General features: G+C 48.4%; 1 protein-coding gene and 1 pseudogene across 2 annotated transcripts; both read right to left on the minus strand.

Moving 5' to 3' along the window:
* Positions 1–752: 752 nt before the first annotated feature.
* CFAP97D2 (CFAP97 domain containing 2) lies at positions 753–14,080 on the minus strand. Of its 2 annotated transcripts, none has more exons than XM_006076607.4 (5): positions 13,492–14,080; positions 11,238–11,318; positions 10,235–10,353; positions 9,770–9,893; positions 753–1,193 (listed from the first exon to the last, which is right to left on the minus strand). In XM_006076607.4, the coding sequence occupies exons 1-5, from the start codon at positions 13,579–13,581 to the stop codon at positions 978–980; spliced, it is 630 nt and encodes a 209-aa protein (XP_006076669.1). In that variant the 5' UTR covers positions 13,582–14,080; the 3' UTR covers positions 753–977. The 2 variants fall into 2 exon arrangements, with proteins under 2 accessions (XP_006076669.1, XP_025118281.1); XM_025262496.3 differs by having other exon boundaries at positions 753–1,241.
* LOC102402676 lies at positions 3,491–4,299 on the minus strand (annotated as a pseudogene).
* Positions 14,081–25,515: the final 11,435 nt, after the last annotated feature.

A 25,515-nucleotide genomic window follows, 5' to 3' on the forward strand; every position in this document is an offset into this window, starting at 1 on the left:
CTACTGGAGAGCTTTTTCTAGCAATTTGGCACTGAGCTCAAGATTCTTGACACAGTACGATGCCCAGTTTGAGGCTTCTGGACAGGGAAGGGGCGTGGACAGCTTGCAGGGGTTCTGAGGATTCCCCCTAACATAACGAAGGCCAAATCCAGTCTTGGGCCAGGTTCTAGCACCAGCTCTCTCTGCCGATGGGGGTTCAGAGAGGCTGAGTGATCTTCTCACAGTCACGCAGAGAATCCTCTGAAGGGTCAAAACTCACATCCAGGCCTGTCTGACTCCAGGCCTATGATTTTAAACACCGTCATTGAAGGGCCTGCGTGCTGGGAGCAGGGAAGAACCTGGGTGGTTCCACGTGCACATGGAAGCCTGAGAGGAGACGGGCCATGGATCTTCAAGGGTTTGTGCAGGAAGGGGTGATGTGAGCTCCTAGTTCTCCTCTTTTATTTTAGTGGAGAATTCAACCTAAACCTGCAGTATGAGCTAAATACAGCTAAGTGTTATGTGCCATGATGCTCGCAAGGGTCCAGCTCTGGGAAGCGGGACCACGTCCATCTTCTCGTCTGGAGCCTCAGACCTGTCCCAGGGCCTGGCACGTGCACACATGCACAGGTCTCTAACTGAGACCTACTGATTGCTCTTACTTCTTAGGGTCTGTGTCTTGGGATCTGGATGTAATTTCATCACATTGAGTAGTTTTAATCTGATTTATTTAGATATTTGTTAAAGTAATAATCACAGACCTTTAAGGCAAATTATACAAATACATCTGAAAATTATAAACAAATCCACAACAACACAAAATATGGTAACAGAGTATGTGTTCCTAACTAGAGAGAAAAATCCAATTCAAAAGCCTTTAGCTCCCAGTATTACTCTGCATAATTTGTTTTCAGCTATCAGCCCTAGAAGCACAGCAAATAGTTTTGCTGCATCATCTGCTCAGACATCCTGTGAACACACACAGTTGGGATGCTGACTCACACACGTGTGGCTGTCCCTGCGTGATAAGGTGAGGAGGCCTGGCCAGGGTGGGAGGCAGCGTCCCTGAGGACAGGGGGCTGCCCCAGGAGGCCGTGCCGGCCTTGCCGTTTGTCCACCACTGCTTCTGATGCGTCTCCTCCTCCTCCTCTGTGTGCTGAGTCCTCCCTCCACTTCATCTTTTGGGTCCAGGAGGTGGCCTTGCTGAACTTCAGCTTCAGTTCCCATGGGATCAAAAATACATGTTGGAAACAAACACTTTCCTTAGGTAAAGACGGTAAAATGTCAGTTTTCTAGAACACTTGGGAAATGAAGTATTTAAATTCATTGACAATTCTACTTTATTTAGAATTAATTATATAACCTTAAAAAAAAAACCAACCTTGTGTGCATGCTAAGTTGCTTCAGTCATGTCTGACTCTGTATGACCATATGGACTGCGGCCAGCCAGGCTCTTCTGTCCATGGGGATTCTCCAGGCAAGAAAAGAATACTGGAATGGGTTGCCATCCCCTCCTCCAGGGGATCTTCCTGGCCCTCTTTACAAAAATAACAGCCTTATTGAGACACAATTGTATAACATAAAATTCACCATTTCAAGCTGTGTTTTCAGTGGTTTTGGTATATTCTACATTGTGCAGTCATCCCCAAATCCAATTTTAGGAAACTTTCGTCATTCAGACCCAAAGGGCCACATGCAGCTACGGATCCCAGTTCTCCTCCCCAGCCCTCGGCACCCACGAATCTACTTTGCATCTCTACGGACTGGCCATTCTGGGCGTTTCATAGAAGTGGAATCACGCACTGTGTGGCCATTTGTATCGGGCCTCTTTCACTGAGCAGAATGTCTCAATGTTTATCTGCAATGTGGTGTGTATAGAACTTTACTCCCAGGTCTCCTGCATTGCAGGCAAATTCTTCACTGTCTGAGCCACCAGGGAAGTCCCTTACTCCTTTTCATGGTTGCATAATATTCTATAGTGTGGTTGTATCCTATTTTGTTCATTTGTTCATCAGTTGATGGAACATTCTTGTACAACTCTTTGTGTGGGCATGTGTTTTTAATTCTCTTGGGTATATACCAAAGAGTGGAATTGTTAAGTGATATGGTAAACCTGTGCTTAACTTTAGAGGCCAGACTGTTTCCTATGTTGGCTGCACAATTTCACATCCCATCACCACAGCCCGCCTCAACTCCTGTCTTCTGTGTTTTGATTTTAGTCACCTGGTGGGTGTGGAGTGAGTTCTCATTGTGGTTTTGACTTGCATTCCCCTAATTGTATTGAGCATCTTCTCATGAGTTTCTTAGCCATTTGTCCATATTCTTTGGAGAAATATCTAAATAATCAGATGATCTTTTGCTATGTCAATTGTATTGTTGAAAATCTTTCTGAAATGGGTCAAAGTACTTTTATACTAGACTGTACTGCCACAATTTCACTTTGAACCTTCTGGCTTGTTGGTGTTGGAAGGTGCTGGGCCTTTAGAAAGTCAGCCACATCCCAGAAGTTTTCTTTTTTCTGTTATTTCCCTCATCCCTCCCTGAAAGGCTGTGTTGGGAACTGCCCTTGGATAGAGACTGCGGCAATGGGACCTAGTCGTCCAGGTCTCTCAGGGAAAGGGTAGATGAGGGCTGCTTTCTCTGCTGTGGACGCATTAGGACTCGGAAGCGGAGAGAAAGAAGGCTCTCGGTCATGTCCTGCCCTGGAGCGTGTCTGCTTACCCTGGCCTTGCACACTGCGTGTGTCAGGGAGACCACACAGTGCAAAACAAAGTCTCACGTGAAATACTAGGAGTTGAATTCTTACAGTTTTTATTTGCATGATATAGTTAAGGAGTAATCAGGCACACAACCCATCAAGGGATAGCCTGCATGATCACAAGATGTTCCCAAAACTTATTGGCAGGTAGAAGAGCCACCTCAGTCAACACATTGATGGAATCCTGTGGCTTAAAATAAGCAGAGGGGGATGGGGTGGAAGGTGGGAGGGAAGCTCAAGAGGGAGGGGACATATGTATACCTATGGCTCATCCATGTTGATGTTTGGCAGAAACCAACACAATATCGCAATTATCCTTCAATTAAAAATACATTTTTAAAAAGCCACTCTGTTTTTTCCCCATTATCTTAAATGGCTAAAACCTTTAACTAGAAACTATTGTGTTCTCTTTCACCTTTAACTATAAGCCTAAAATAATAAATCCCTGGTGGATGCTGAATGCTTGGTAAGTAGTAGGCTCTCATAAAACACATTGAATGATAATACAAGACTATTTAATAATTAAATTCAGTCACCTGTGTAAAAATGTCACCCAGTTCCTAGTTCAATCTTCTCATGTAAGAATTGAAATAATCTTAACGACAGCATCCCCTAATGTTTCACCATTCATTTATTTCCAGTACACACACACACACACACACACCCCCCAAGATTATAAAATCCCTGAAGTGGGCAAATACCTTAAAGTACCACTTGCCCACCATGTGTTCTTTAAAAAAAATTTTTTGGGGGGTTGACAAATTTTATTTAAGAACTTATACAAATATTTTAGATTGAGTTTTAATTCTCATCTTCCTCCTCTTCTTCATCTTGATTAATCTGGAAGTAACACAGCTTATAACTTTCTTTGCTGTTAGCAACTATGCGTAACCAATCATGTAGATCATTCTTCTTCAAATATTTTTTGTAAGATATTTCAAATGCCTTTTGGAAAAGGACCCCAGAAGTTCCAGCGATCTTGCTTTCGCTTCTTTCTGACTGGTGTGACGCCACTGCCCAGATTGCAGCCGTGTCCATTCGCCTTGATTCTCTCCTGAAGAGATGGCTCGGTTTTGGTGGCATCCATGACCAGCATCTTCTGCAGGATGGGCCTAGTCCAGAGTGCACCTCAGGACTGGCTTCTTTTTTTGCCCCCCTTCGCCATAAGCTTTTTCACCGGCGCCATGGTGGCAGCAGAGGCAGAAAGGGTAGATTTTTACAAATGTATGTATTTACGGCTGCACTGGGTCTTCATAGCTGAGTGGGCCTGTTCTCCAGTTGCGGTGAGTGAGGGCTGCTCTCAGGTACAGCAGCTTCTCACTGCGGTGGCCTCTCTGGTGGAGCACAGGCTCAGTAGTTGTGGCTCCAGGGCGTGTGGGATCTTCCTGGGCCAGGAATCGAACCTCTGTCTCCTCCATTGGCAGGCAGATTCTTTACCCTTGAACTGCCAAAGAAGCCCCTCTTCATATGCTATTAATTAAAGATTTTAGATAAACAGAATTTGGGGTTTGCATAATGTCAAAGGCTCCGTCTTACTTTGTTAAGCTTTTTGACCCTCTTGACCCATACCTCCCACCACCCACCCCCAGCTCTGGCAACCACCAATCTGTTGTCTGTATCTAAGAGTTTGTTATTATTATTACATTTCACATAAAAGACAGATTGCACAGTGTTTGCTTTTCTCTGTCTGTCTGACTTATTTTTCTCAGCATAATGCCCAGGAGGTCCGTTCGCATTTTCTCAAATGGCAAGATTTCGTTCTTTTTGGTGACTGAGTACTATCTATATGCATGACTATGTATCTTGCGCGTTCTTTATCCATTCTTCCGTTGGTGGGCACTTGGGTTGGTTCCATATCTTGGCTGTTGTAAACAGTGCTGCTGTGAACATGGGGGGCATATACACCTTCCAAGTCAGTGCGTTTTTTGGTTAGTGTTTTTATCCTGTGTGGCAGATGCATACAGTAAAGAAGGAAAGAATATTTCATGATTTCACGCTTGCCAAGTAAGCGTCAGGCACTGCGGTAGTCTTTTTTGCAAGTCTTTGACCCTGACATGAGTTCTGGAACAGGTTCTCTTTACAGAGGCACGATGGAAGCTCACGGAGGCCGAGGGAGCTCGGCGTCAGCCTCGTGCCCTCTGCAGTGGCTGCAAGAACCCTGCGCTGCCTCTCTCCAGGGTCACTTGTGTTTGTTCCGTTTTGTCTCCTTCTCACGTGTGTGGGTTATTTGGGGCTGGGGCACTAGATTACAATAATACACACTTCTAGGGACTGCAGGCTCCAGCAAACCCAGGGTGCCTAGTGGGTTTTATCAGTTGATCTTTTAGAAATCTTATCCTCCCTCAATAAAAAGCTATCAAATCAGTTAAGTGATTTCTCAGTTTGGAGTTAGGGATAAGTGAGGATTTGAAAGTGCAAGGAAGATGAAAGGTTGAAACCTTTCCTTCAAAATATTTGAGATACTTTGCAAGTTATTATCTAAACTAGCAAAAACTACAGAAAGATGGAGGAGACGCTGCTCTGACGAAAGAATCAGGGTGCTGAAGGAAGGGCTGTTTTTTTCTGCCAAGTCAATGAGCATATTTTCTGGAATTTTAAATGTAAACTGCAGCATATCCTGTCTATGCCTGACCAGCAAAGGCCCCAGGCTCAGCTGACCGGACGTTGGGTAGGGGATATCAGTCTTCAGACAGCTGGTCAAGGGTAGCTACTGGGCTTTCTTTGGACCGTCTTCCAACTTTCTGGTCCTATAACAGAGTTCTCTCCTCCCTAAACCTGCAGTTTTCAAATAGCTTGGTTTTTTGTTGCAACCCCTTCTGCCACCTGGATTTCAAGGATAGAGGGCAGGGGCTTGTCAAGGAAAAGTCCTGCTGGTTCGAGGCAGGGAAGGGGACCCTCGGCAGGGGAGTTCTGCAGCGGGGCGTCTGTCCCTCTGTCCTGTGTCTGTCTCCGCCCTCGTCCTGCACAGAAGCTGAGGTTGGAAACTCCACACCGGGTGTGGGGGCCGCTTGGGAGGGAGCTGCCTTTGGGTCTGGATTGTGACATTCGGGTCACATTTCTGACTTGGGACCAGAGGCTGTGAGCTGGCAGTTGCTTCCTTGTGCTTTCCATGGCTGTCTTTTCACAAAGGGAAGCACAGAGCAGCGATGACCTCGCCGGGAGCCCAGCACTGGGACGCCTGCCCGCCGGCTCCCTGGGGCCTGGTCTTTGTCAAAACTGGGAGCTTTTCCCCCATTCGGTTCCTGTCCTGTCCTGGCAGCTCCTTGGCCCCACACTTAAACACTCAGCGCAGCTGGTGACACTCCAAATAAAGTGCAGGAAACCCTGCTGAGGTGCTTCTGTTTCCCTTTCTTTGTTTGGCTTTAACATCTCCCTTTGCTCCTGTGCTTTATCTGTTTCCTGTTTTGCAAAAGGAGGGTTTCAGGGGAGTCAAAGTAAATAAATGAAGAATGAATTTGAAGCACAGGATCCAAGCATTTTCTTGACATTTGCTAAACAAAATGATAAATGGGAAAAAAGTAAGGAAACATAAACAAACAGAAAGCCAGAAACAAGAGCAAACACGATACAATACTTAAGTCAATATTTATGAATGGGTAAGACGGGAAAAGCCACTCGGACTAGATCATAAAACAGAATTATGGTGTTCCACTTAAAAGATACACATCTGAAGTAAAATGACACAGAAATGTTACGAATTAAATGATGTAAAAAAAAAAAAAAATTAGTCTTGTAAACCACAGGAGTAAACATATGACATCCTAATGGAAAAGGCCCAGGACCCACGTGAAGGTCATGCAGGGTGACCCCTTCTCCATCCGGGAGGACCCAGGAGCCGTTTGTGCTCTAGGGTGTGAGCCTGTAACCCTCTGGAAAGTAGTCTGTGTCAAGTATGAAAAGCTTCTGATATAATACGCTGGTATTTTTTAAGCAATACAGTTGGGGGAAATTTTTCTCACACTATGAACAAAAATTCCATGTTTTTTTTTAATTCTATATTAATTAAAGATTTAAAGTGAATCAGGAAAACTATGAAAAATTAAGGATAACATAGAATATTTTTCCAATCCTAGCTTGAGAGAGCCCTTTCTATGTACAGCAGAAGAACCAGATGCCATGAAGGAAAAGAGTCACAGATTTGATGACTTAGAAATAAACTAGGTGAAATGATAAATAATAATGGAAAAATATTTGTGACACTGATAATAGAAAAATTAAATATTGAGAATGCATGTTAAAAACTAAAGGAGACACACCGGTGTAGGAGGAAACAGACAGAACAGGCTCCGTCTTGAAAGCAGGATTCCATCCTGGGCGGGACTGTGGACTTGGAGCTCTATGCCCAATACTATGGAAACGACACACCACCTGGAAAACCAGGCGCCCGGATGGAAGAACCACAGGGCTCGTACCTAGACTCTCCATTGCCTAAAAGAATATCCTAATTATCTGTGTAACCAAATAGAATCATAAATTCTATTATGCTTATTGGGGTATGACCACAGGCCTATTGATAATTGTCCACTGTTAACTACCTAGGCTTAAGGCATATGAATCACGGGTTAACTTTGATTGTATCTTTCTCTTCCTTTGTTCAGACTAGTTTCAGAGAATTTGGGGAGGTGGGTTTGGGCACGTACACTTAGGGTATATAAGGTTTTCACAAAAACTGGTTGGGGTCCTTGGCTGAGAGGAGACTCTGCCTTGGGCCCGCCGGTGTAATAAACTGTACTCTGCTATCTGCATTGTCCTTCTGAGTGAGTGTGTTTTCCGGAACACGTGGCTACAACACCAGTAGGAAGTTGACCAAAGGTAGGCGCAGACAGTTACTCTGCAGAAGTCTGGAGGCCAGGGTGTGAGTGGACGGGGTTTCGGGTGCAGCCGCCACAGGGAGACGTGCACGTTGCTGGGTGCTTCTCAAGGGCAGCTTCGTAGCATCAAAAAGTTAAGTGTGCACCTTCGGATTGAATGATTTCACTTCTAGGGATATAAGTTGCAAGAATAACATGGGCTAGGATGATTAGCATAGATCCACGTGGAATAGTGAAAACCTGGAAACAACCTCAATTTCTATAGTTAGGGTGCTGATTAAATAAATTAGGGCACATCTGTGCAAAAATACTTTGTAACTGCTTAAAAGGAATGGAGATCTTTATACACTGACATGAAACTGTCTTCATGATCTGTTGTTGGATGAAATGAACAACTGAAAGAAAACTATGTAGGATGCGGTGCTGTTTTTGTTTAAACAGGGGACTCTACACGGGAGAAAAGTCAGAGCTCACGAGCAAGACGTTGGCAATGAGCACTTCCAGAGAGTTCAAACTGGGAGAAGCCCACCATTTACTCAGCCACTCTGTACTGTTTTATACTTTATTTTTTACAATAAACAAGTGTTAGTTTTATAATTAAAAATAAAGATTTGTAATGAACTGTTTATGTTTTCAATATAAATTGAAAGCTAGATTTTCTGAGTGCTTTAGCACCTTGTTTTACTGCATTCCACAGACACTGCATTTTTATACAAATGGATGGTTTGGGGCGACCCTATGTCCAGCGAGTCCATAGACGTCATTTTTCCAACAGCATTTGCTCACCTTGTGTATTTGTGTCACGTTTTGGTAACTGTCACAATATTTTAAAGTTTTTCATTGTTATTATATTTGTTAAGTGATCTGCTATGTCATTACTCTGACTCACTGAAGGCTCAGATGGCTGGCATTTTCTAGCAATAGGGTGTTGTTGTTTTTAATTAAGGAATGTACTTTTTAAAGAGACAGTGCTACTGCACACTTAATAGTCCACAGTATAGTGTGAACACAGCTTTCACACGTGCTGGGAAACCAGAACACTCCTGACTCCCTTTCCCGTGGCCTTCAGTATGCTGTGGTGTTCTGGAACGGGGCCGAGCAGGTGTGCCTGTTATTAGTGATTACTTGTAAGTTACGTATCTTTGTGAAATGTATGTGTTCTTTCCATGCCTCCGGATTCTGTAAGAAGTGTCCAAGGCAAGTAGGCAGGAAGGTGGGGGCTCCCCCCCCAAGTGAGGAGAGAGGCTTTAGCAGAGCCAAGTCCACTCACACCGCCTGCAGGCTCAGAAACCACCTCACAGAGCTGGGCCCCTGAGGGGGTCTCGGTCAGGCTGCGGGGGCAGGGGACAGGGGAGGCTGGGCACCAAGTGTTTACTTAAACTTTGGTTTCTAGCGTTGTTCCCCATGATGGGCTGCATTTCAAGGGAAAGCAAGGCCCTGAAATACCAGAGCCATGTCTACAGGCGGGGCGAGTGACGGTCCTTTAATTGGATTCATTGGGACATTCATAAACAGGGTAATTAAGGTCAAAATTAAAATCATTTTTTCATTCAGAATTATGGTTTTGCCAGCAACTAGGACGAGATGAAAAGGGAGAGTATACAGTTCAAGTATCTGGCAAACACGTTCAGATCATTAATTTCCTTCGCCTCTCTGGGTGCAGCATGGGACCGCTATTCCAGAATTGTCACAAAACTTCCCACCGAGGAAGCTTTTCACCAAATGTTTCTCCTACAACCTATAATTGATCAACTGAGCTCATTTTTATCTCCTTATAATTTTTCAAGGAGGTTTCTTTGATGGCTCAGATGGCACCTGCAATGTGGGAGACCCAGGTTCAATCCCTGGGTCAGGAAGATCCCTGGAGCCCGCAACCCACTCCAGTATTCAGCAACCTACTCCAGTATTCTTGCCTGTACAATTCCACGGACAGAGGGGCCCGGCAGGCTACGGTCCATAGGGTTGCAAAGAGTCAGACTCGACTGAGTGACTAACACACACGTCATTTTCAGTGAGGAGGTAGTGGACGGATTCCTCAGTTGGGTTGTTGTTCTGTGTCTTCCGTTATTAAGCTACGACCACGCGGCACACGTTTGCTGACAATAGAGTAAAATGCCCTAAAGCAGCAAAGAGGCTGTGTGTCCATGCAGGTGGTGAATCTGATGGAGGGAATGGGAAATTCAGACAGCTCTGGGTTGGAAGGAGTAGAAAAGTGAGGTACCTCCTCCGGCGGCGGGTCTACCTTCCACAGGGTGTGTTGCAAACGGGTCCTGAGCTGAGTTTGTGACCCTCTCCGGAACGGGTTTTTCTCTCTCAGGCTGCAAAGTTCCTGCTCTCTTTTCTCCCTATTTAGAGTCCAAAAAACAGCATAGATGTTGAAACATGGAGAGAGTTGAAGCCTGTGGTGGCCTCAACTCTCATCCTCATTTCAAGAGAAGGAGCTGGGAGCCTTCTGGGCGGGAAGGTTTCCTGAGCAGGAGTGTCCCCTCTCGTTCACAATGAAGTGAACGGGCTTGGCAGGGCCGGTGTGGACCAGGGCCTGCGGCTGTGATAGCTGCTGCTCGCGTCCAGGTGCCGCTGAGGGTGGGAACCGGCCTGACTCTGGAGGCACTGGCTCTCTTTCTGCAGGGGGTGGAGGCGCCTGGCTTGCCCAGTCTGGTCCCGCCCGTGGATGGGGCCCCCTCACCTCCTGTGTGCACAGCTGACTCCGCTGCGGGTCCGCCCCCCGGTCCTCACGATGCAGGACAGCTTCTCCAGCAGCAGACGGTTGTCCCTGTCGATGACGGACAGCCGGCCCTCCTCCAGCTGCGCAGACACACCAGCCGTGCCAGGGCCGTGCCAGGGCTGCCCTGTGCCCAGCTCTGTCCAGGGGGCCTGCAGCCCCGCCCCTGGGCCTCGGGGCCTCCTCGCCCCTGCGCGCGCTGCTGCGGTCGCTCCCTGGGCAGCTGGTGGGCTCCTGTGTCCTAACTGGGATACCCGAGGGCGGGGCCAAATTTCACAGACTTGGAGTGGAAGTAACAGGGAGGGAGAAATTAGGTCATTCCTCAAAAACCTCTGAGCTGTGTCAGTGAAATACAAAGGAAATCACTTTATATTTTAGGAGGGAGATTTTATACTGCTCAGAAGAAGAGAAGGTCTGAGGCCAGAGGAAATGAAAGCCCTCCTACTTTATTTCGGGTTTTGAACCGACTGATCTGCCAATTTGCTCCTCTTTGTTTTCCCCGGTTAGGCTGACGCTGGGGGCACAGAAAGCTCGCAGCATTTTGCTCTGGGAGGTGTAAGGATCAGCACAGCCATGCGATGCTGGCTCTCACCAGATGGCTTTAACTCCAAGAAATAAAAATTTCGAGGTGGTCATGGAATGGTCTGGTTTAAAGAAACAATGCTAATTAATTACTCTAGATCTGTGCTGAATAAATGGCCGCCGTGGATCCCCCCCGCCCCCTCCCCACTTCTGGACCCCTGCCAGGTCAGCAGGGAGACTAGGGGAAGGGAGATCTCTGCTTCATTTGTCACCAGCTCCATTCCTGGCAAGACAGGCTTAATTGGCTGCTTAGAGGCATTTTATTTTTGATACATGACTTGTTTACTCCCTATGAGCCCGCTTTTTTCATTTTCCTGGGTTTTTAAGCTGATATTTTTTGTGTTGTGTTGGCTGTAACAGTAACTGGAGTAGAACTGAAACTTACCTTGAGTTTGCCAAGTTTCAGGCGGAGGTGACTGAGGGTTGGTGGGGCGCGGCTGTCCACCACCGGCCGGGCCTCCCGCACCTGCACAGAGCAGGCAGTGTGACCTACACACCCTCACCAGTCAATCACCCTGAGTTTTTGTTGGGCAGCTTCTGCTCTGTGGGCCCTGGAAACACGTGCAGGTTGTTACTCACAGCATCGGAGATATCAAGTTGGCCTGGGCAGAAAGTTCTGAAAGAGGCTCCGGACTTGATTCAGAACCTGAGCATCCCCTGGAGGGGAACAGGCAGCCCTCAGACATGGCCCAACATGGTCATTGTCAAGTAGAGAACTGAGTGTGTGTGGGATGAGATCTCATTAAACAGAACTACCTGCTGATGTTTCCACTCTGCACTGCCCGGCTTTGAGACAGTGAATTACGTTCCCAAGTCCACTGGACTCTAATTTCTGAGCCTCCAGCAGTATTTTCAGCATTAGCATCTTAGCCATTAAGTGCAAAATGATCCATGCAGAGTTTCGTATCAGAAATTGTACAAACAAGGGAAGAATTTGTATTTTAAAATGTGATGGATGAAATGCACGAGGGCCATAAGTATTACACTTGCAATAAGAAGGAACCCCCATATTCTAGCCACTTGCTCACAGATACCCAGCTGCTGAGACCTCTGATCTGATCATCTGGAAATGGCAGCTCCACGACTGCGTCTTTCCAGTGTGAGGACCTGAGCTCCGGGCACTTGGGACCCGAACCCACAGAGCAGTGTGGTGACAGAGCAGGCGTCTTCGCAGAGAGCCAGGAGCTGGCCGGGGGTCTTGGAAAACATGCTCGGGAACCAGCACCTGTGCCCTGAAGTAAGGGGACCCCAGAAGGACAGGCAAGAGAGAGGACATGGCCGGATGAGGCTGGACAGTCCGCACTGCCCCATCACCCAGGGTGTGGGAGCGGGCAGAGGTGAGCCAGACTCATGCCCTCCTGCCATGGTGCAAGCCCATTAGGGTGGGGTCAGAGGAAGGTGGAGGTGCTGCGGGCTTTTGTTAAGGAAATATCAGCAGCAATTTCTGTTTTATTAAGGTAATTTTCTTAGCATGAATGGGTGAGATGAGGTTCTGAGACAAGAAGGGGCCCTGCCCAGACATGGGGAGGGGCCTCACTCTGGGAGTGCTGGGGGAGGGGCCCAGTCATCCTAAAGCCACACGGAGTCCCTTCCTACCCTCAGGGGTTCTCAGCTCAGCAGTGAGGAGAGCTGACCCCACTCGAGTACAGAAGAGGAACCACAGGGATACCAGGGTGAGTCCTTCCCACCCACAGCTCTTTAGTGCTCCGACGTGCTCTGGGCAACCAGACCGGCCATCCTCCCAGACAGGGGAGGTGAGGAGGGGGACGGGGAGGCAGCATGCCCATCCTTGTTCTCAGTGAGCAGGGAAGGCTCCAGAACCAGGGGTCGCAGGAAGGGAGGTGAACTGGGGCGAAGCCAAGAGGCTCCTAGGGGCTCCCACAGGGGCACAGGTGCAAGGCCAGGTGATGAGGCACCGTACAAACCTCGCCCCCAGGTGGGCGGTACCCCGGGAGGAGCAGGGACCTTGGGTTCACTCCTTCAGATCACTCTGTGGCACACTGATTCCCACACAGCCGCTTCTTTGTTTCTCAGCTTTGACGGCCAGCCAGCACCCTGCGCCTGGATGGCTCTGAGAGGTCTTGAGGGCAGAAGACTGCCCAGCCACTCGGGACCACAGGGCCGCCTTCTCAAATGAGACCCACGTTTGCGTCAGATAGATGGAAATAACACTGTATCTCTTAACAGAAATAAAAGTCCATTCCTAGTCCCCTTGGACAGGACTGAGCAACTTCACTTTCACTTTTCACTTTCATGCATTGGAAAAGGAAATGGCAACCCAATCCAGTGTTCTTGCCTGGAGAATCCCAGGGACAGAGGAGCCTGGTGGGCTGCCGTCTATGGGGTCGCACAGAGTCGGACATGACTGAAGCGACTTAGCAGCAGCAGCAGCAGCAGCAGCAGCAGTCCCCTCTGGAGTCTGTTGTTTCGATAGGGGAAATATGCCATGATTGAGAAAGGATGGTCCTAAAACATGGCACTTGGAAGCCATAGTCTATTTAATGGAATTTTTATTGTATGGCATGGCCCACCTTTTAAGGATATGCCATTTCACCTATTCCATCTCCAAAAAGAAAATTCACCTTTGGCTTCCAGGGGAGCTGTGGCTTCAAGGTGCCACTCTGCACACCTGCCCCTACCTTTCTCCTGTGGTCCTGGTAGGCTTTCTCCCACGTGCCCTGCAGGTACCCCCTGCCATGGGAAAGGGCCAGCCGGGGGCCTGCAAGCATCTCGGACAGGACAGAGAGTGGACGCCCGTCCGGTGCAGCCCTGGACAACTGTGTTTGCTGGGTCACATGACAGTCTCCATGGCACCGAAGCTCCGGGAAGGCAAGAGACCAGAGAGTGGCCTCTGCACTTGGCAGAAGGAACTGAATGTCCTTCCCTCCAGGGGGTATCTTTTCAGTGAAGCCACTTGGAGGAGCGCACCTCAGCGCCCCACACTCGGGAACAAGGTGAAGACATTCTCCCCCAACTAACTCCTTCCATCTTCTCCTCCTCTCTTTCCCTGCATCCTCCCATGTCCCCTTCCCTTCCTTAGTCCCTTCTTCTTCTGTCTTTGAATTTTATAATAACTTGGACAATTCCAAATATTTTTATCTGCAGCTTAGGTGGCAGATCTTCAGTAACTTCTCCTCCAGTGGACTTGGAGACAGAAAGTTTTAGCCATTTTAAGCCACTCCTCTCTCCCCAGCTTTTTCTGTTAGGAGCGGGTTTTCTGTGAGACAAAGGAAATACAGTGATGATAGCAGTATCTTTTGAGTCATTCTCCTCTGTCAGAATTATATGCGTAATTTTGAGGATGACGTAGTTGGAGGAACAGGTTAATCACAAAATAGCGGTGCTGTTTTCATTGCAGAACTCTGGTCTTTACTGCATTACAGGATCCATCACAAGACCCTGCGTGCAGAGTGAGTGAGCGGGAGTTCACCATGCTGCTCTGTGGGAGAGGGGCACATTATGAGGAACTGGGTTCCGCACAGTAGAAGATAAATGTAAGAATTACTGCCTAAAAAATAGTCGGCACTTTAAGTCTTCCTTAAAATTTCTTAGCCTATAAAGCCTGCACGTCACAGTCAAAAGACTTCTGTGAAGTTATTTTTGTTTGCCTGGTTACAGTCACTACCCAGCTCACAGTCAGTGGCGCTTAGTGGGTACCTGCCGTTAACAATGATGGCACAGGACTGAGGTCAGCAACTGAGTCCGCAGCTGGTGATCTGGGAATCTGAGACTTTTCATTCAATTGTGGGTCTTCGTGACTCTCGTCTTTCTTTTCCTGAAGCCTATTGGCCACACAGCTGAGAGATTTTTGATAACCTCAGCATCTTGCCAGGTGCCTGGGGCAGAAGCCACTCTGTCCAGTTTGTTCACACTGTGTGGACAGCCTGGGCATGGAGGGCAGAGAAGAAGCTGGACAAGTCACAGGATGCTTGAGGGCTTTGAATGCATAGTTTTGCTGCACTCGCCCTTCCAGCTGTGTGCTGACTGTCCACCTGGGCTTGCTCTTCCCTGACCACTTAATTCACGTTTGCTATTTGATTGACTTGATGGTGGGGCCCAGGGCAGAGAACCTGGAGAAACTGGACCTGCCCCCAGGAACAGAAAGGTCACCATCAGCTGCCTGGTCTGGCTCCCACTCGCCTGTCCACCCCGGCTGGAGCTGAGTTTCAGTTGCTAGGACGTTCTCAACAAGATTAGAGCAGAGAAGTCTGCTAGTCCGGAGCTCCTCTGGGCTTGTCCTGAGGGAAGAATCTGAAACACTGACAAGGATCCACACACATTGAGGAATCACTCATAGAAGTGAGAGCTTGGGAGGCCCAGAGTTCAGTTTGTAGCAAGAGACAGTGCTGGTTTCTACTGATGTTCTTTTCTGTCCAAGACCCGATCCATGACACCATTTTGCATTCTGTGAACTTTTAAGTAGTGAATTTTTCCATGGTTCTAGATTTGAATGTTTAATATTAAAAGTTTCTACATATGTTCTGCAGAAAATAAATACCAGGGCCTTTTTTGATTTGCTCATTCACATGATGATTGTGTGTTTGGCTCAGCCTTAATCAGTGTTTTGGTCCAATATTGACTTGAAAATTGAGTTTATTAGTAAGGTCTTATGGAGAAGGCAATGGCACCCCACTCCAGTACTCTTGCCTGGAAAATCCCATGGACGGAGGAGCCTGGTAGGCTGCAGTCCATGGGGTCGCTAGGAGTCGGACACGACTGAGTGACTTCATTTTCACTTTTCACTTTCATGCATTGGAGAAGGAAATGGCAACCCACTCCAGTGTTCTTGCCTGGAGAATCCCAGGGACGGGGGAGCCTGGTGGGCTGTCATCTCTGGGGTCGCACAGAGTCGGACACGACTGAAGTGACTTAGCAGCAGTAAGGTCTTGAGATGTTACCAATGATACCACAACTACATGAAGCCCTCGCACACGATTGATTTTGATGTGTACACAGGATCGAGCATTTGTGATACAATATGTTTCGGTTAAATCCTTAATGTTTGTAAGTCTTTTCTTGTGCTCTGTGACCACAGTTGACTCTTCTGTCCCTCTGCCTTTCCACAAGGGCAGTGTGAGCAACAGGCTCCATCCTTACTTTGCAGGAATCTCAAATTGCCTCAAACTTACTCCCTTTTGGAGGGAAATTGGCCCACAGATGTCTGTTCTGAGAAATACAGAGGTGCGCCCGTGGCCTCTGGTGACTAGGGTCACGGGGGGCCTTGATGGGGACACCTCTGTCCAGTCAGGGCTGCTGCTCCTCTGGCCTGAGACACCTGAAAGCACAGAGAGCACCTTAAATGCACCAAGGGGCTGACTCAGGCTCGACAGTTTCAAAGCTGCGAAGCTGCTGTCAAAGCAGCTGGAGTCCTGAGCCAGCACAGAGGGGGCTCTTCCTGGGGGCACTCCAGGTACCGAAAATTGAGGTCTCTGTGAGAGACACATAGGGGCCCCACAGGAGAGCCCTGGGGGAAGGTGAACTAGAAACAACCTCTAAAAGCAGCTTCCAGGCTCCTGCAGGGCAGCGACGGAGCCGGGAGTCCCTGCCCCCAGCCCCTGTGCCTGGGCAGCCGGACGCTCTCACTCGCGGGACTGGCTGAAGCAGCCATGGTTGAAGACATCCCAAGACACCAAGAAGAAACGACAGTCTCCATCCAAGGCCCAAAACCTGCCCAGTGTCTCCAGGGCATGGGCATCTTGCAAAGTGAGTCGACATGAGTAGAACCAGTAGAAACCTCAGAACTGACTCCCAGAGACAACAGCTACTGAAATCACAATACGATTAGAGGACAACGGTGCTCGCTGTGTTTTAAATGGAAAAAAAGATGAAATTGGAAATATCTTCAGGGAACAGGAAACCACAAAATTTTCAACACATGAGGAACATTTACAAAATTGGCAAAATTTGACCATATGCTGAGCCGTAAAAAGTCTCCACAAGTTTCAAAGAACCATGATCATACAGATAATGAGGCAGTGTGGGGATTAAGCTGAGGATTAAGCAGAGGGACAACTGGGAATCACCTGTATCTGGATGAGCTCCAAGGTCAAGAACAAGACAGGGTGTTTGTGCAGCTGGTGAGTGTGCTTTCAGGATACATCTGATATATTTGTTGGGTGTTTTGAAAACAAGGAGTTTTAGTTGCCAGTAATTAGTGGGGTTATCTGTAGCCTCAGTTATGCAATCACTTTTCAGGGATGTTAGTCCTAAAAAGGTTCACTTATGTCTCTTAATCCTGCTCTGGAGATATTCGTAGGGAATTAATCCAGAAGAAGAGAAAAGTTTTGAACACAAATGATGAATTTCCATGTTTCTAGTTTTACTGCTGGTGGGGCGGTGTGCCTGCAGCGTCCTCTGGGGGCAGGTCACCTGCCATATTCACATGGGGTGCAGAGACTGGAAATGCTCTATAACGAAGGGTCCTGGCCTCTGTGTGGGAAGGAGGTCTGGGGGCACTCACTGTCCCGTCCGTGTGCCTGTGTGACCTCGCTGTGGAGGCAGCTGGCCTTGCATGCTGTTGGGTGACCAGGCAGAGGTCGTGTCTTGGTCCTGTGGGGAGGTGGGGCCTTCTCGCTGGCAAAGTTAGCATAAGTAGTTATGTGTGTGGTCTCTCTGCTTTTAGACTCTGCCCTACCGTCATCTCTTCACTAAAATAAGCGGATGAGTTCTTGAAGCTTGTTTCTTCCAGGACGAAATTGAACGTAACTGTCAGAAAGTGTCTTAGAGTCACCTTGTCCTAGGTCCAGAGGCACTCTTGAGCTACTTAACTTTTAAAAATGGAAGCGATGCTGTGAAAACGGCCCCAGACACAGTGGATAGCAATAACACGTGTTTCAACCTCACAGGGCAGGCCTGGCTGGAGTGGAGACAGAGCTGGGTCCGGGGGCTCTGACCTTGGGTCAGGGATGTTTCCCTCTGCCTAGGCCTCAGCGTCTGCCGTGCCTTGGTGAAATAACCTACCTTCTGCAGACATCACGGTAGGTATCTTGGTGTCAAGGACATGCAAGGCAGCAGGTTTGATGGGTCTTCAGCTGAAGACGAGCTGCTGCTTGCCTTGAGGTCGTGGGGTGCAGGCAAAGCGGTTTCCCTCTGCGGCGTCACTGACTGGGGAGGGGAGGGCAGGGCCAGGCCAGGGGGAGCGAGGTGTCCTACCTCCTTCGCGGGTTCACCGGCTCACACCAGTGGTGTCCTTTGCTGTGTGAGCTTCTGGGACCCTTTCAGTCGGGTTTCTGACCTCGAGCCTTCATGGAGACCTCACCAATTAAAGTTTCTGACATCTTACTTGCTGGTTGCCAAACCCGAAGATTCAGTCCCACCCTGACCTCATCTTGCTTCTGCCCCGCCCGCCTCTCTTCCACTGGCCTCTCTGCAGGAGAAACGCAGATTTGCCCTGAAGCCAAAGACCTGAAGTACAGAGCCTCCACTGCACCCCAAGGCCTTGGGAAGACGCGAGTGGTCTTGTCTTCATAACTTTAACCCTTTTTCTTTTCAATAGACGACCCCCTCCCCCAGCGTCCGGTCATACCTCCTTCAGGACCTGCTGCTGCTCCTACCTCTTCCTTCTCTGCAACCCCTCCCTGCTCCTGTGTTCCCTGCTGGATGGACGTCTCCAGGGGGTGGTCGCTGGGTCACCAGAGGATGTGAGGCTGAGACGGCAGGACCCCAAGAGCCTTCCACACTCAACCAGATACTCTATCTGGACACATTTAATATTTGGTTTTGCGTTTTTGTGTGAAGAAAACTTCCTGGAACTCAGAGAAACTATGAAAAGCAAACTAATCCGTGGCTGGAATCCTAAATGTTAAAGCTAATAACTAACACACAGTATGTGATACTTCGCCCTTGAGCATGGAATAACAATTTGCTGTGAAACTTAATTTTAAAAGATGTCAGTGAATTGGGCAATGAGTCAGCACAATTCTTACCAATTTAGTGGAGCAACACTGAGGTGAAACATGCAGGTACCTAGAGAACATGGCCAGTAGATACTGTTTCCTCTCTTTACACTTGAGTTTAGGGATCTGGCCTATTAGTGAACCCAGAGGATTGTCACTCTCGCTGCAAAGCATCCTCACAGAGATGAGCTGACATGACCTTGGAGCAGACAGCTACATAAAAAAAAATAGAAAATTAAAGGTCGAATTACTGACCTCAGAAACCTTTCAGAAAATAGCGCATATCCATCATGTAAGAACAGGATGCTATCTTCTAACAGGCAGAAAACAGGAAAGAAATTAAAATATGGGCTTACTGAACTTAAATCCCACGAAGAGCTGTCGGCCAGGACGGAGCTCAAACGTAGAGATGGGGAGACCCCCGAGAAGAGCTGGAGGTGGTCTGTGGTCAGCTTGGGAGTGAAGTGTCTGAATACTAGGGTTTCAGAGAGACAGGACGAGCGACCACAAGTGCGTAACAGGAAAACTTCCTGAGCGGCTCAGGGACTGACCCCACGAGGCTGAGGACACTGGAAGTGTGACCAGCAACCCATTGCTCTTAAGTAAGTTCAACTCACTTTCTAAAAGACAGACTGTCGGGTTGAATCACAAAACTGGAACCGGCCTACAGCAGAGGGAGTCAGAGCGTGTGTGGTGGGAGAGCTGGCAGAGCCACGCCAGACAGACGATCCTGAAGAGAACACGCCCACGGGGCTGCATGTCCTTTTTAACTAGAGAAGGCAAAGAAGCAAAGACAGCCACAAAAATGCCTGCGGAAGAAGACTCACGCAGTGCTGGTCCTCAGACAGATCAACGAACAAATTAGAAAACCCAGAAATACAAGTTTACACAGGAATCTACTAATAAAGATGCCATTTCAGATAATCAGGGAAAGGATTAGCCACATGTGGTCTGAGAGAACTAAAGAGCCATCTGAAAAATTAGCTTCAATCCACATCTTATATCTTAGTCAAAATAAATTCAAGACAAATCGAAATTTAACTGGAGACAAAGAAAGCATGAAAGTAGTAAATGAAAATAAGAATTATTTTAAAAATAATGTGAGAGGGAAAGTTCTTTCTACAGTATGATACAAAACTCCAGAAGACAAAAGTTAATAAAAATAATTTTAAAAATAAAATAGCACAACATAGCATCACATCCCTGGAAGAATCTTCCAATAATACATGGGATCTGAGCCCTAATGAAAACAGTTTTAAAATACAATTGTTCAAAAATCAAATAAAGGTCTTTGGGTTAGCTGATTAAACACTATATTAAAAAATAAATCTATCAATAAATTTTATTACAGAAAAATAAACTATATCTTTAACAAAACACAAGCCAAAGACACAAACCCAGAGGTATTCGCATACTATAATCTAAGACAGAGAGTCATTTCTTTAGTAAATGAAGATACCAACAAGTCAATACAAAAGACCACAGACCCAACAGAAAAGTGAGCAGTAACGATGGACAGACATTGCACAGCAAAAGAGATGCCCTGGCCTTGAAACAGGGAAAAGATTCATGACCCCGAGAAGCACAAGCAAGCGCTGCCAGGAGCTGTGTGGGGGGCTGTGGAGGCCCCCACCCTCAAGGGTTTTCACGCTTCTTCAGAGCCAGCCACACCGCCTCCCTCTTAAGGCGCATAGTTTTAATGCAGACCACAGGAATCAGGAATCATGATCTTAAACGACACGAGTGATGACCGGGCAGCAGCCCTGCCCAGAGGGGACGGTGCCTTCAGTCATCACAGGAGCTGCCGTGGCAGTTACAGCCCTGCCGTGTGCATGGGCCAGTCCAGCCTCAGCCTGAACCTTCCCCATCAGAGCGCTGGACAGCCCTGTGTGCCTCCCAGCCCTGATGTCCCCCTGCCGATGGGGGGACAGGGGTTCCGGCTCACAGGGTGATTACATGCGACTGCTATCTCTGTTTGCCCAGGCTGAGGGTGACCTTGGACCCTAGAGTTGGGGTTGTGCTGGGGGCCTGGCTAATTGGCCTGAGGACCTGGAACCGGGCCTGCCTGTCAGCACGGACCTGGGGGAGTGCTCTGCCTGTTAGCGCTCTGCTGGTTAGTGGCATGCCGGTTAGCGCTCTGTGAGTTAGTGTTCTGCTGGTTAGTGGTCTGCTGGATAGCACTCTGCTGGTTAGCGCTCTACTGGTTAGCGCTCTGCTAGTTAGTGGCATGCTGGTTAGCGCTCTGCTGGTTAGTGGTCTTCTGGTTAGCACTCTGCTGATTAGCGCTCTGCTGGTTAGTGGCATGCTAGTTAGCACTCTGCCGGTTAGCGCTCTGCTAGTTAGTGGCATGCCGGTTAGCACTCTGCTAGTTAGCGCTCTGCCGGTTAGCGCTCTGCTAGTTAGTGGAATGCCGGTTAGCACTCTGCTGGTTAGCACTCTGCTAGTTAGTGGTATGCTGGTTAGTGCTCTGCTGGTTAGTGTTCTGCTGGTTAGTGGTCTGCTGGATACCACTCTGCTGGTTAGCGCTCTACTGGTTAGCGCTCTGCTGGTTAGTGGCATGCCGGTTAGTGCTCTGCTGGTTAGTGGTCTTCTGGTTAGCACTCTGCTGATTAGCGCTCTGCTGGTTAGTGGCATGCTGGTTAGCACTCTGCCGGTTAGCACTCTGCTAGTTAGCGCTCTGCCGGTTAGAGCTCTGCTAGTTAGTGGAATGCTGGTTAGCACTCTGCTGGTTAGCGCTCTGCTAGTTAGTGGAATGCCGGTTAGCGCTCTGCTGGTTAGCACTCTGCTAGTTAGTGGTATGCCGGTTAGTGCTCTGTTGGTTAGTGCTCTGTGAGTTAGCGTTCTGCTGGTTAGTGGTCTTCTGGTTAGCACTCTGCTGGTTAGCGCTCTGCTGGTTAGTGGCATGCCCGTTAGCTCTCTGCTGGTTAGCACTCTGGCAGTTAATGCTCTGCTAGTTAGTGGCATGCCAGTTAGCACTCTGCTGGTTAGCGCTCTGCCGGTTAGCGCTCTGCTGGTTAGTGGCATGCCGGTTAGCGCTCTGCTGGTTAGCGCTCTGCTAGTTAGTGGCATGCCGGTTAGCGCTCTGTTGGTTAGTGCTCTGTGAGTTAGCGTTCTACTGGTTAGTGGTCTTCTGGTTAGCACTCTGCTGATTAGCGCTCTGCTAGTTAGTGGCATGCCGGTTAGCACTCTGTTGGCTAGTGCTCTGTGAGTTAGCATTCTGCTGGTTAGTGGTCTTCTGGTTAGCACTCTGCTGGCTAGCACTCTGCTGCTTAGTGGCATGCCAGTTAGCACTCTGTTAGAGCTCAGCCAGTTAGTGTTCTGGTAGTAAGTCTTTTCCTTTCTCACAAGTTGCTTTGAAAGACAATTCAGAAATAAAGTTTTTGTTAAGAGAAACAGAGATTGTGGCAAATAATCCACAATCCATCGTCTGCCTGGGACAAAGGGTAAAAGGCCTGTTTCCACGCTGCTTCTAGGCTTGGCCATGTAAATTGGTTTGACCACTGGGATACAAGCAGGGGCTTGAAATGTGCACAGATCCTGGAGTTTGCTGTGCATGGTATGGGCAACCCCTTGGTGCTGAGTTAACAAGGCTGGTTTGCTGCCATGAGAACGACTGATCAAATGTGGGGAAATGTGGCCACCCCTGCACTAGCAAACAAGGCCACCCTAGACGGGAGAACTGCCCACCAACCCAGAACCAGAGAGTGGTGCCACTGCAAGCCACAGGGTGTTTGTTTGATGGTTGCTATGTAATCAACAGAGAGATTTTGCTAGAATGTTAGTAGATGTAGCTAAAGCTGCTTAGTGCATAAAATGAAGACGTGGAAATGAACCTATACAAGGACATTGGAAAAGAAAATAACAGTTTATGAAGTGCAGTGCTGAGACCTAAAGAGGTGAAGTGTGTAAAATTCATCTTCAGTTTAGATGCACAATGGCTGAAAGTTTTTTCCCCTATTTGAATGGCTACTTCTTTCAAAGTTCCTCTTTAGAAGAGAAAACTTCTTGTAAACAAACCCAGATTAGGTGTTGAGGCTTGTTCTGTGATCTTGCTGGTGCATTTATATCTCAGGAGGACGTCTGCCAGGGACACACCACATGCTGGTGATAGAGCTCCACCGCTGAGGGGGTGGTCGGGGTCACAGAGGCCGTCACAGGCTTCCCCGGACAATCCAGTCTTAACAGGTCCCATGTCCTAGGAACCGCCTTTGTCTAGGGCAGGCTGGGGCTGCTGGCCACTCTTTTCCAGAAACAACAGTGCAGCACCCTTCAGGATCAGAGGAAAGGCCAGTTCTGGGCCGGCCCTGGACCTGCTGGGCCAGAGCCTCAGGATCAGAGGAAAGGCCAGTTCTGGGCTGGCCCTGGACCTGCTGGGCCAGAGCCTCAGGATCAGAGGAAAGGCCAGTTCTGGGCCGGCCCTGGACCTGCTGGGTCAGAGCTTCAGGATGGGTCCAGCTACTTTTACCTGGCCCCTCAGGTCATGCTGATGGTATAAACTCGCTCTGGGAGGGGCTGAGGCCTAGGTTCGTCTGGTGGGGGCCCAGAGAGGCTTGTTTAACAGAGGAACCTCAGGATCCCAGTGGCTGGGGAAGATCTGGAGGAAGTTCAGTCAGCGGAGGACCTGTGGTCTGACCACCGACCCTCAGCCCCACACACAGGCTCCTGGGTTTGCCCAATGGCTCCAGGCCACGTTCGAGGAGTCCTTGCCACTTGGGGACATTGTCGATGTTTCCAGCAGGTGGTAAATGCTAATCACCCTGTCAGAAATCTGAGTAAACCCAGTAGTTGACTTGGCTGCTGAGTCAGGCGTCTCCACTTGCAACACACGAGCGGTCAATCACGCCATCAGCAGTGATAAAGAGAAATGTGTAATGGCGCTATTAAGCACTTGAGCATCGTCATGTGCGATAAAAAAGAACACTCTTTCGGCTCTAGTCACGCTGAGGGTGGTAAGCACAGACTTCTAAGGAAAAAGAATAAAGGATGATGTTCTGGATTTCAGCCCCTGTTCACTTAAATACATCTTAGCTTTTACTGTGCTTTGTAGGTGACGTGGCAATGTTGCCCAGTTCTGGTAAAAATCTATGGGAGAGAAGAAAGTAAGATGGTTTAGCAATGTGTGTGACCAAAGATGCAATCACTTTTTTATTTCCTAAGGAGGAAGTTAGGCAAAGATAATAGCTCTATAAATTTTTGTATTATTCCCATTGCTTCACAGTTGGCTTAAAATAAAAATCATCTAGTGTAGGTTATTTCTGTCACCTGAGAAATCACCCCATGTCACAGGGATTCTGGTGACTGATGTCTACATGTGGTTGTCTGCTGTTCTTGGTGTGGCACCCCCTGCCACAGCCACAGAGGACACAATTGTGGGGTACTCTGAGCAGGACCTGAGCCCTGAACCTGTGGCCCCGCCACGGCCGGCAGAGGAAACCTGGTGGCCCCAGCAGCCCACTGGGGCCACAGTAGGGACGTGGCTGAGAAACTCAGTGACATGTGTGCACGGAAGATTCTGGGAGAAAAGTTAGCTTTGGCGTCAACAGGGACATCGGCCTTCTGAGTTTTTAATAGACAGTCTGGTGACCTAACCAGGGATCGAGCATTTCAGCATGGTGCTGAGGAGGCAGATGTGGCTGGTGATGCTTGACATTCTGGGCTGAGCTGGGCTCTTCTGACTGGCTTTGAAAGGCTCATAGAGAAATCAAGCCGTCAAGAGCATTATGCACAAGCTGGGAGTTCGTAAAAACTTGTTAGTCAAAAGCCTCTGAATATCTGAGTCCGTCTTGAGAGAGCCTCATGCTGGTGATTACACAATGATGTCTATCTATATATAGAGCAGATGCTGGCACTCAGTTTAGAGAACAAAAAACTGTGAAAACAAAGATGAAACAAAAGTAGAAGATCCCTTCCAAAAAGAAGAACAAAACACAGCCTTTCAAACAAGAATTTCGAAATACCGTGCAGCCATCTTCCCTTGTTTGTTTTTGTATTTCTGATTATTTTATGGGGAGACTGATACACACGTGAAGTTAATACACACCTCGCAGCTGAGGCTAAAGCCAAGAAACAGCGGGTCACAGCTCGATGCTCATCGTGAGCTGCAGCAGTTGTATCTGCCTCCTCTTCTCAACTCTTTGCCTTAACCCCACTTGAGAGCTAAAGAAATTAGATCTGTGTGTGCTGCTGGCCCTGGGACTTCTCAGCTGCCTTTGTAGACTCAGCATTGAGGGCTAGAAAGGAATTCGGGGAAACCCACAGACAAGGCGCGCTGGCTTGCTTGGCGGTCCAGAAGTCCTGCTGGCCATTTCCCATCTGGACACCTGACGGGGCCCAGCAAACCTCAACTCCTGGGTCCTTGAGAGTCAGAACAGTGGCCACATCAGAAACATCTTCAGTTACAACAACAGAGATGATGATGCCACAGATCTTATTTCTCTTGTTAATCCACCTTTTAAATTCCCTCTGGGCCGAGTAACGTGTGTGTGAGGGGAGATCGGACTAGGGCACAGGCCACATGCTCAGCAGGCGACCTGGTCACAGGCTGTGCGGGCTGTGGGGAGCTGGCAGCAATGATTCTCGCCTTCTTGTGGGAAGGCCTCCTCCAGGAGCAGGAAGGAAGTGACTGGTGGGGAGTGAGTCACCGACTCCGGCTGAGAATCCTCTGGCAAGAGTGTGGATTAGCTCTGGAGGCTGGACAGATTCGACCACCCCTGGGCCTCAGCCCCCACCCCCCAGCCATCATCAGATGTAACACACACAGTTTAGACA

The sequence above is a fragment of the Bubalus bubalis genome, chromosome 13 (assembly GCF_019923935.1).
Source record: "Bubalus bubalis isolate 160015118507 breed Murrah chromosome 13, NDDB_SH_1, whole genome shotgun sequence".
NCBI lineage: Eukaryota > Metazoa > Chordata > Mammalia > Artiodactyla > Bovidae > Bubalus > Bubalus bubalis.

Coding starts and splice junctions, on each gene's coding strand:
- CFAP97D2 (XM_025262496.3), bottom strand. CDS start 13,581: ATGCTTGCAGGCCCCCGGCTGGCCCTTTCCCATGGCAGGGGGTACCTG. Junction 9,894..10,234: donor GTCAGCTGTGCACACAGGAG/GTGAGGGGGCCC, acceptor GACTCTAAATAG/GGAGAAAAGAGAGCAGGAAC. Junction 1,242..9,769: donor TAGACCCGCCGCCGGAGGAG/GTACCTCACTTT, acceptor TCTTTACCTAAG/GAAAGTGTTTGTTTCCAACA.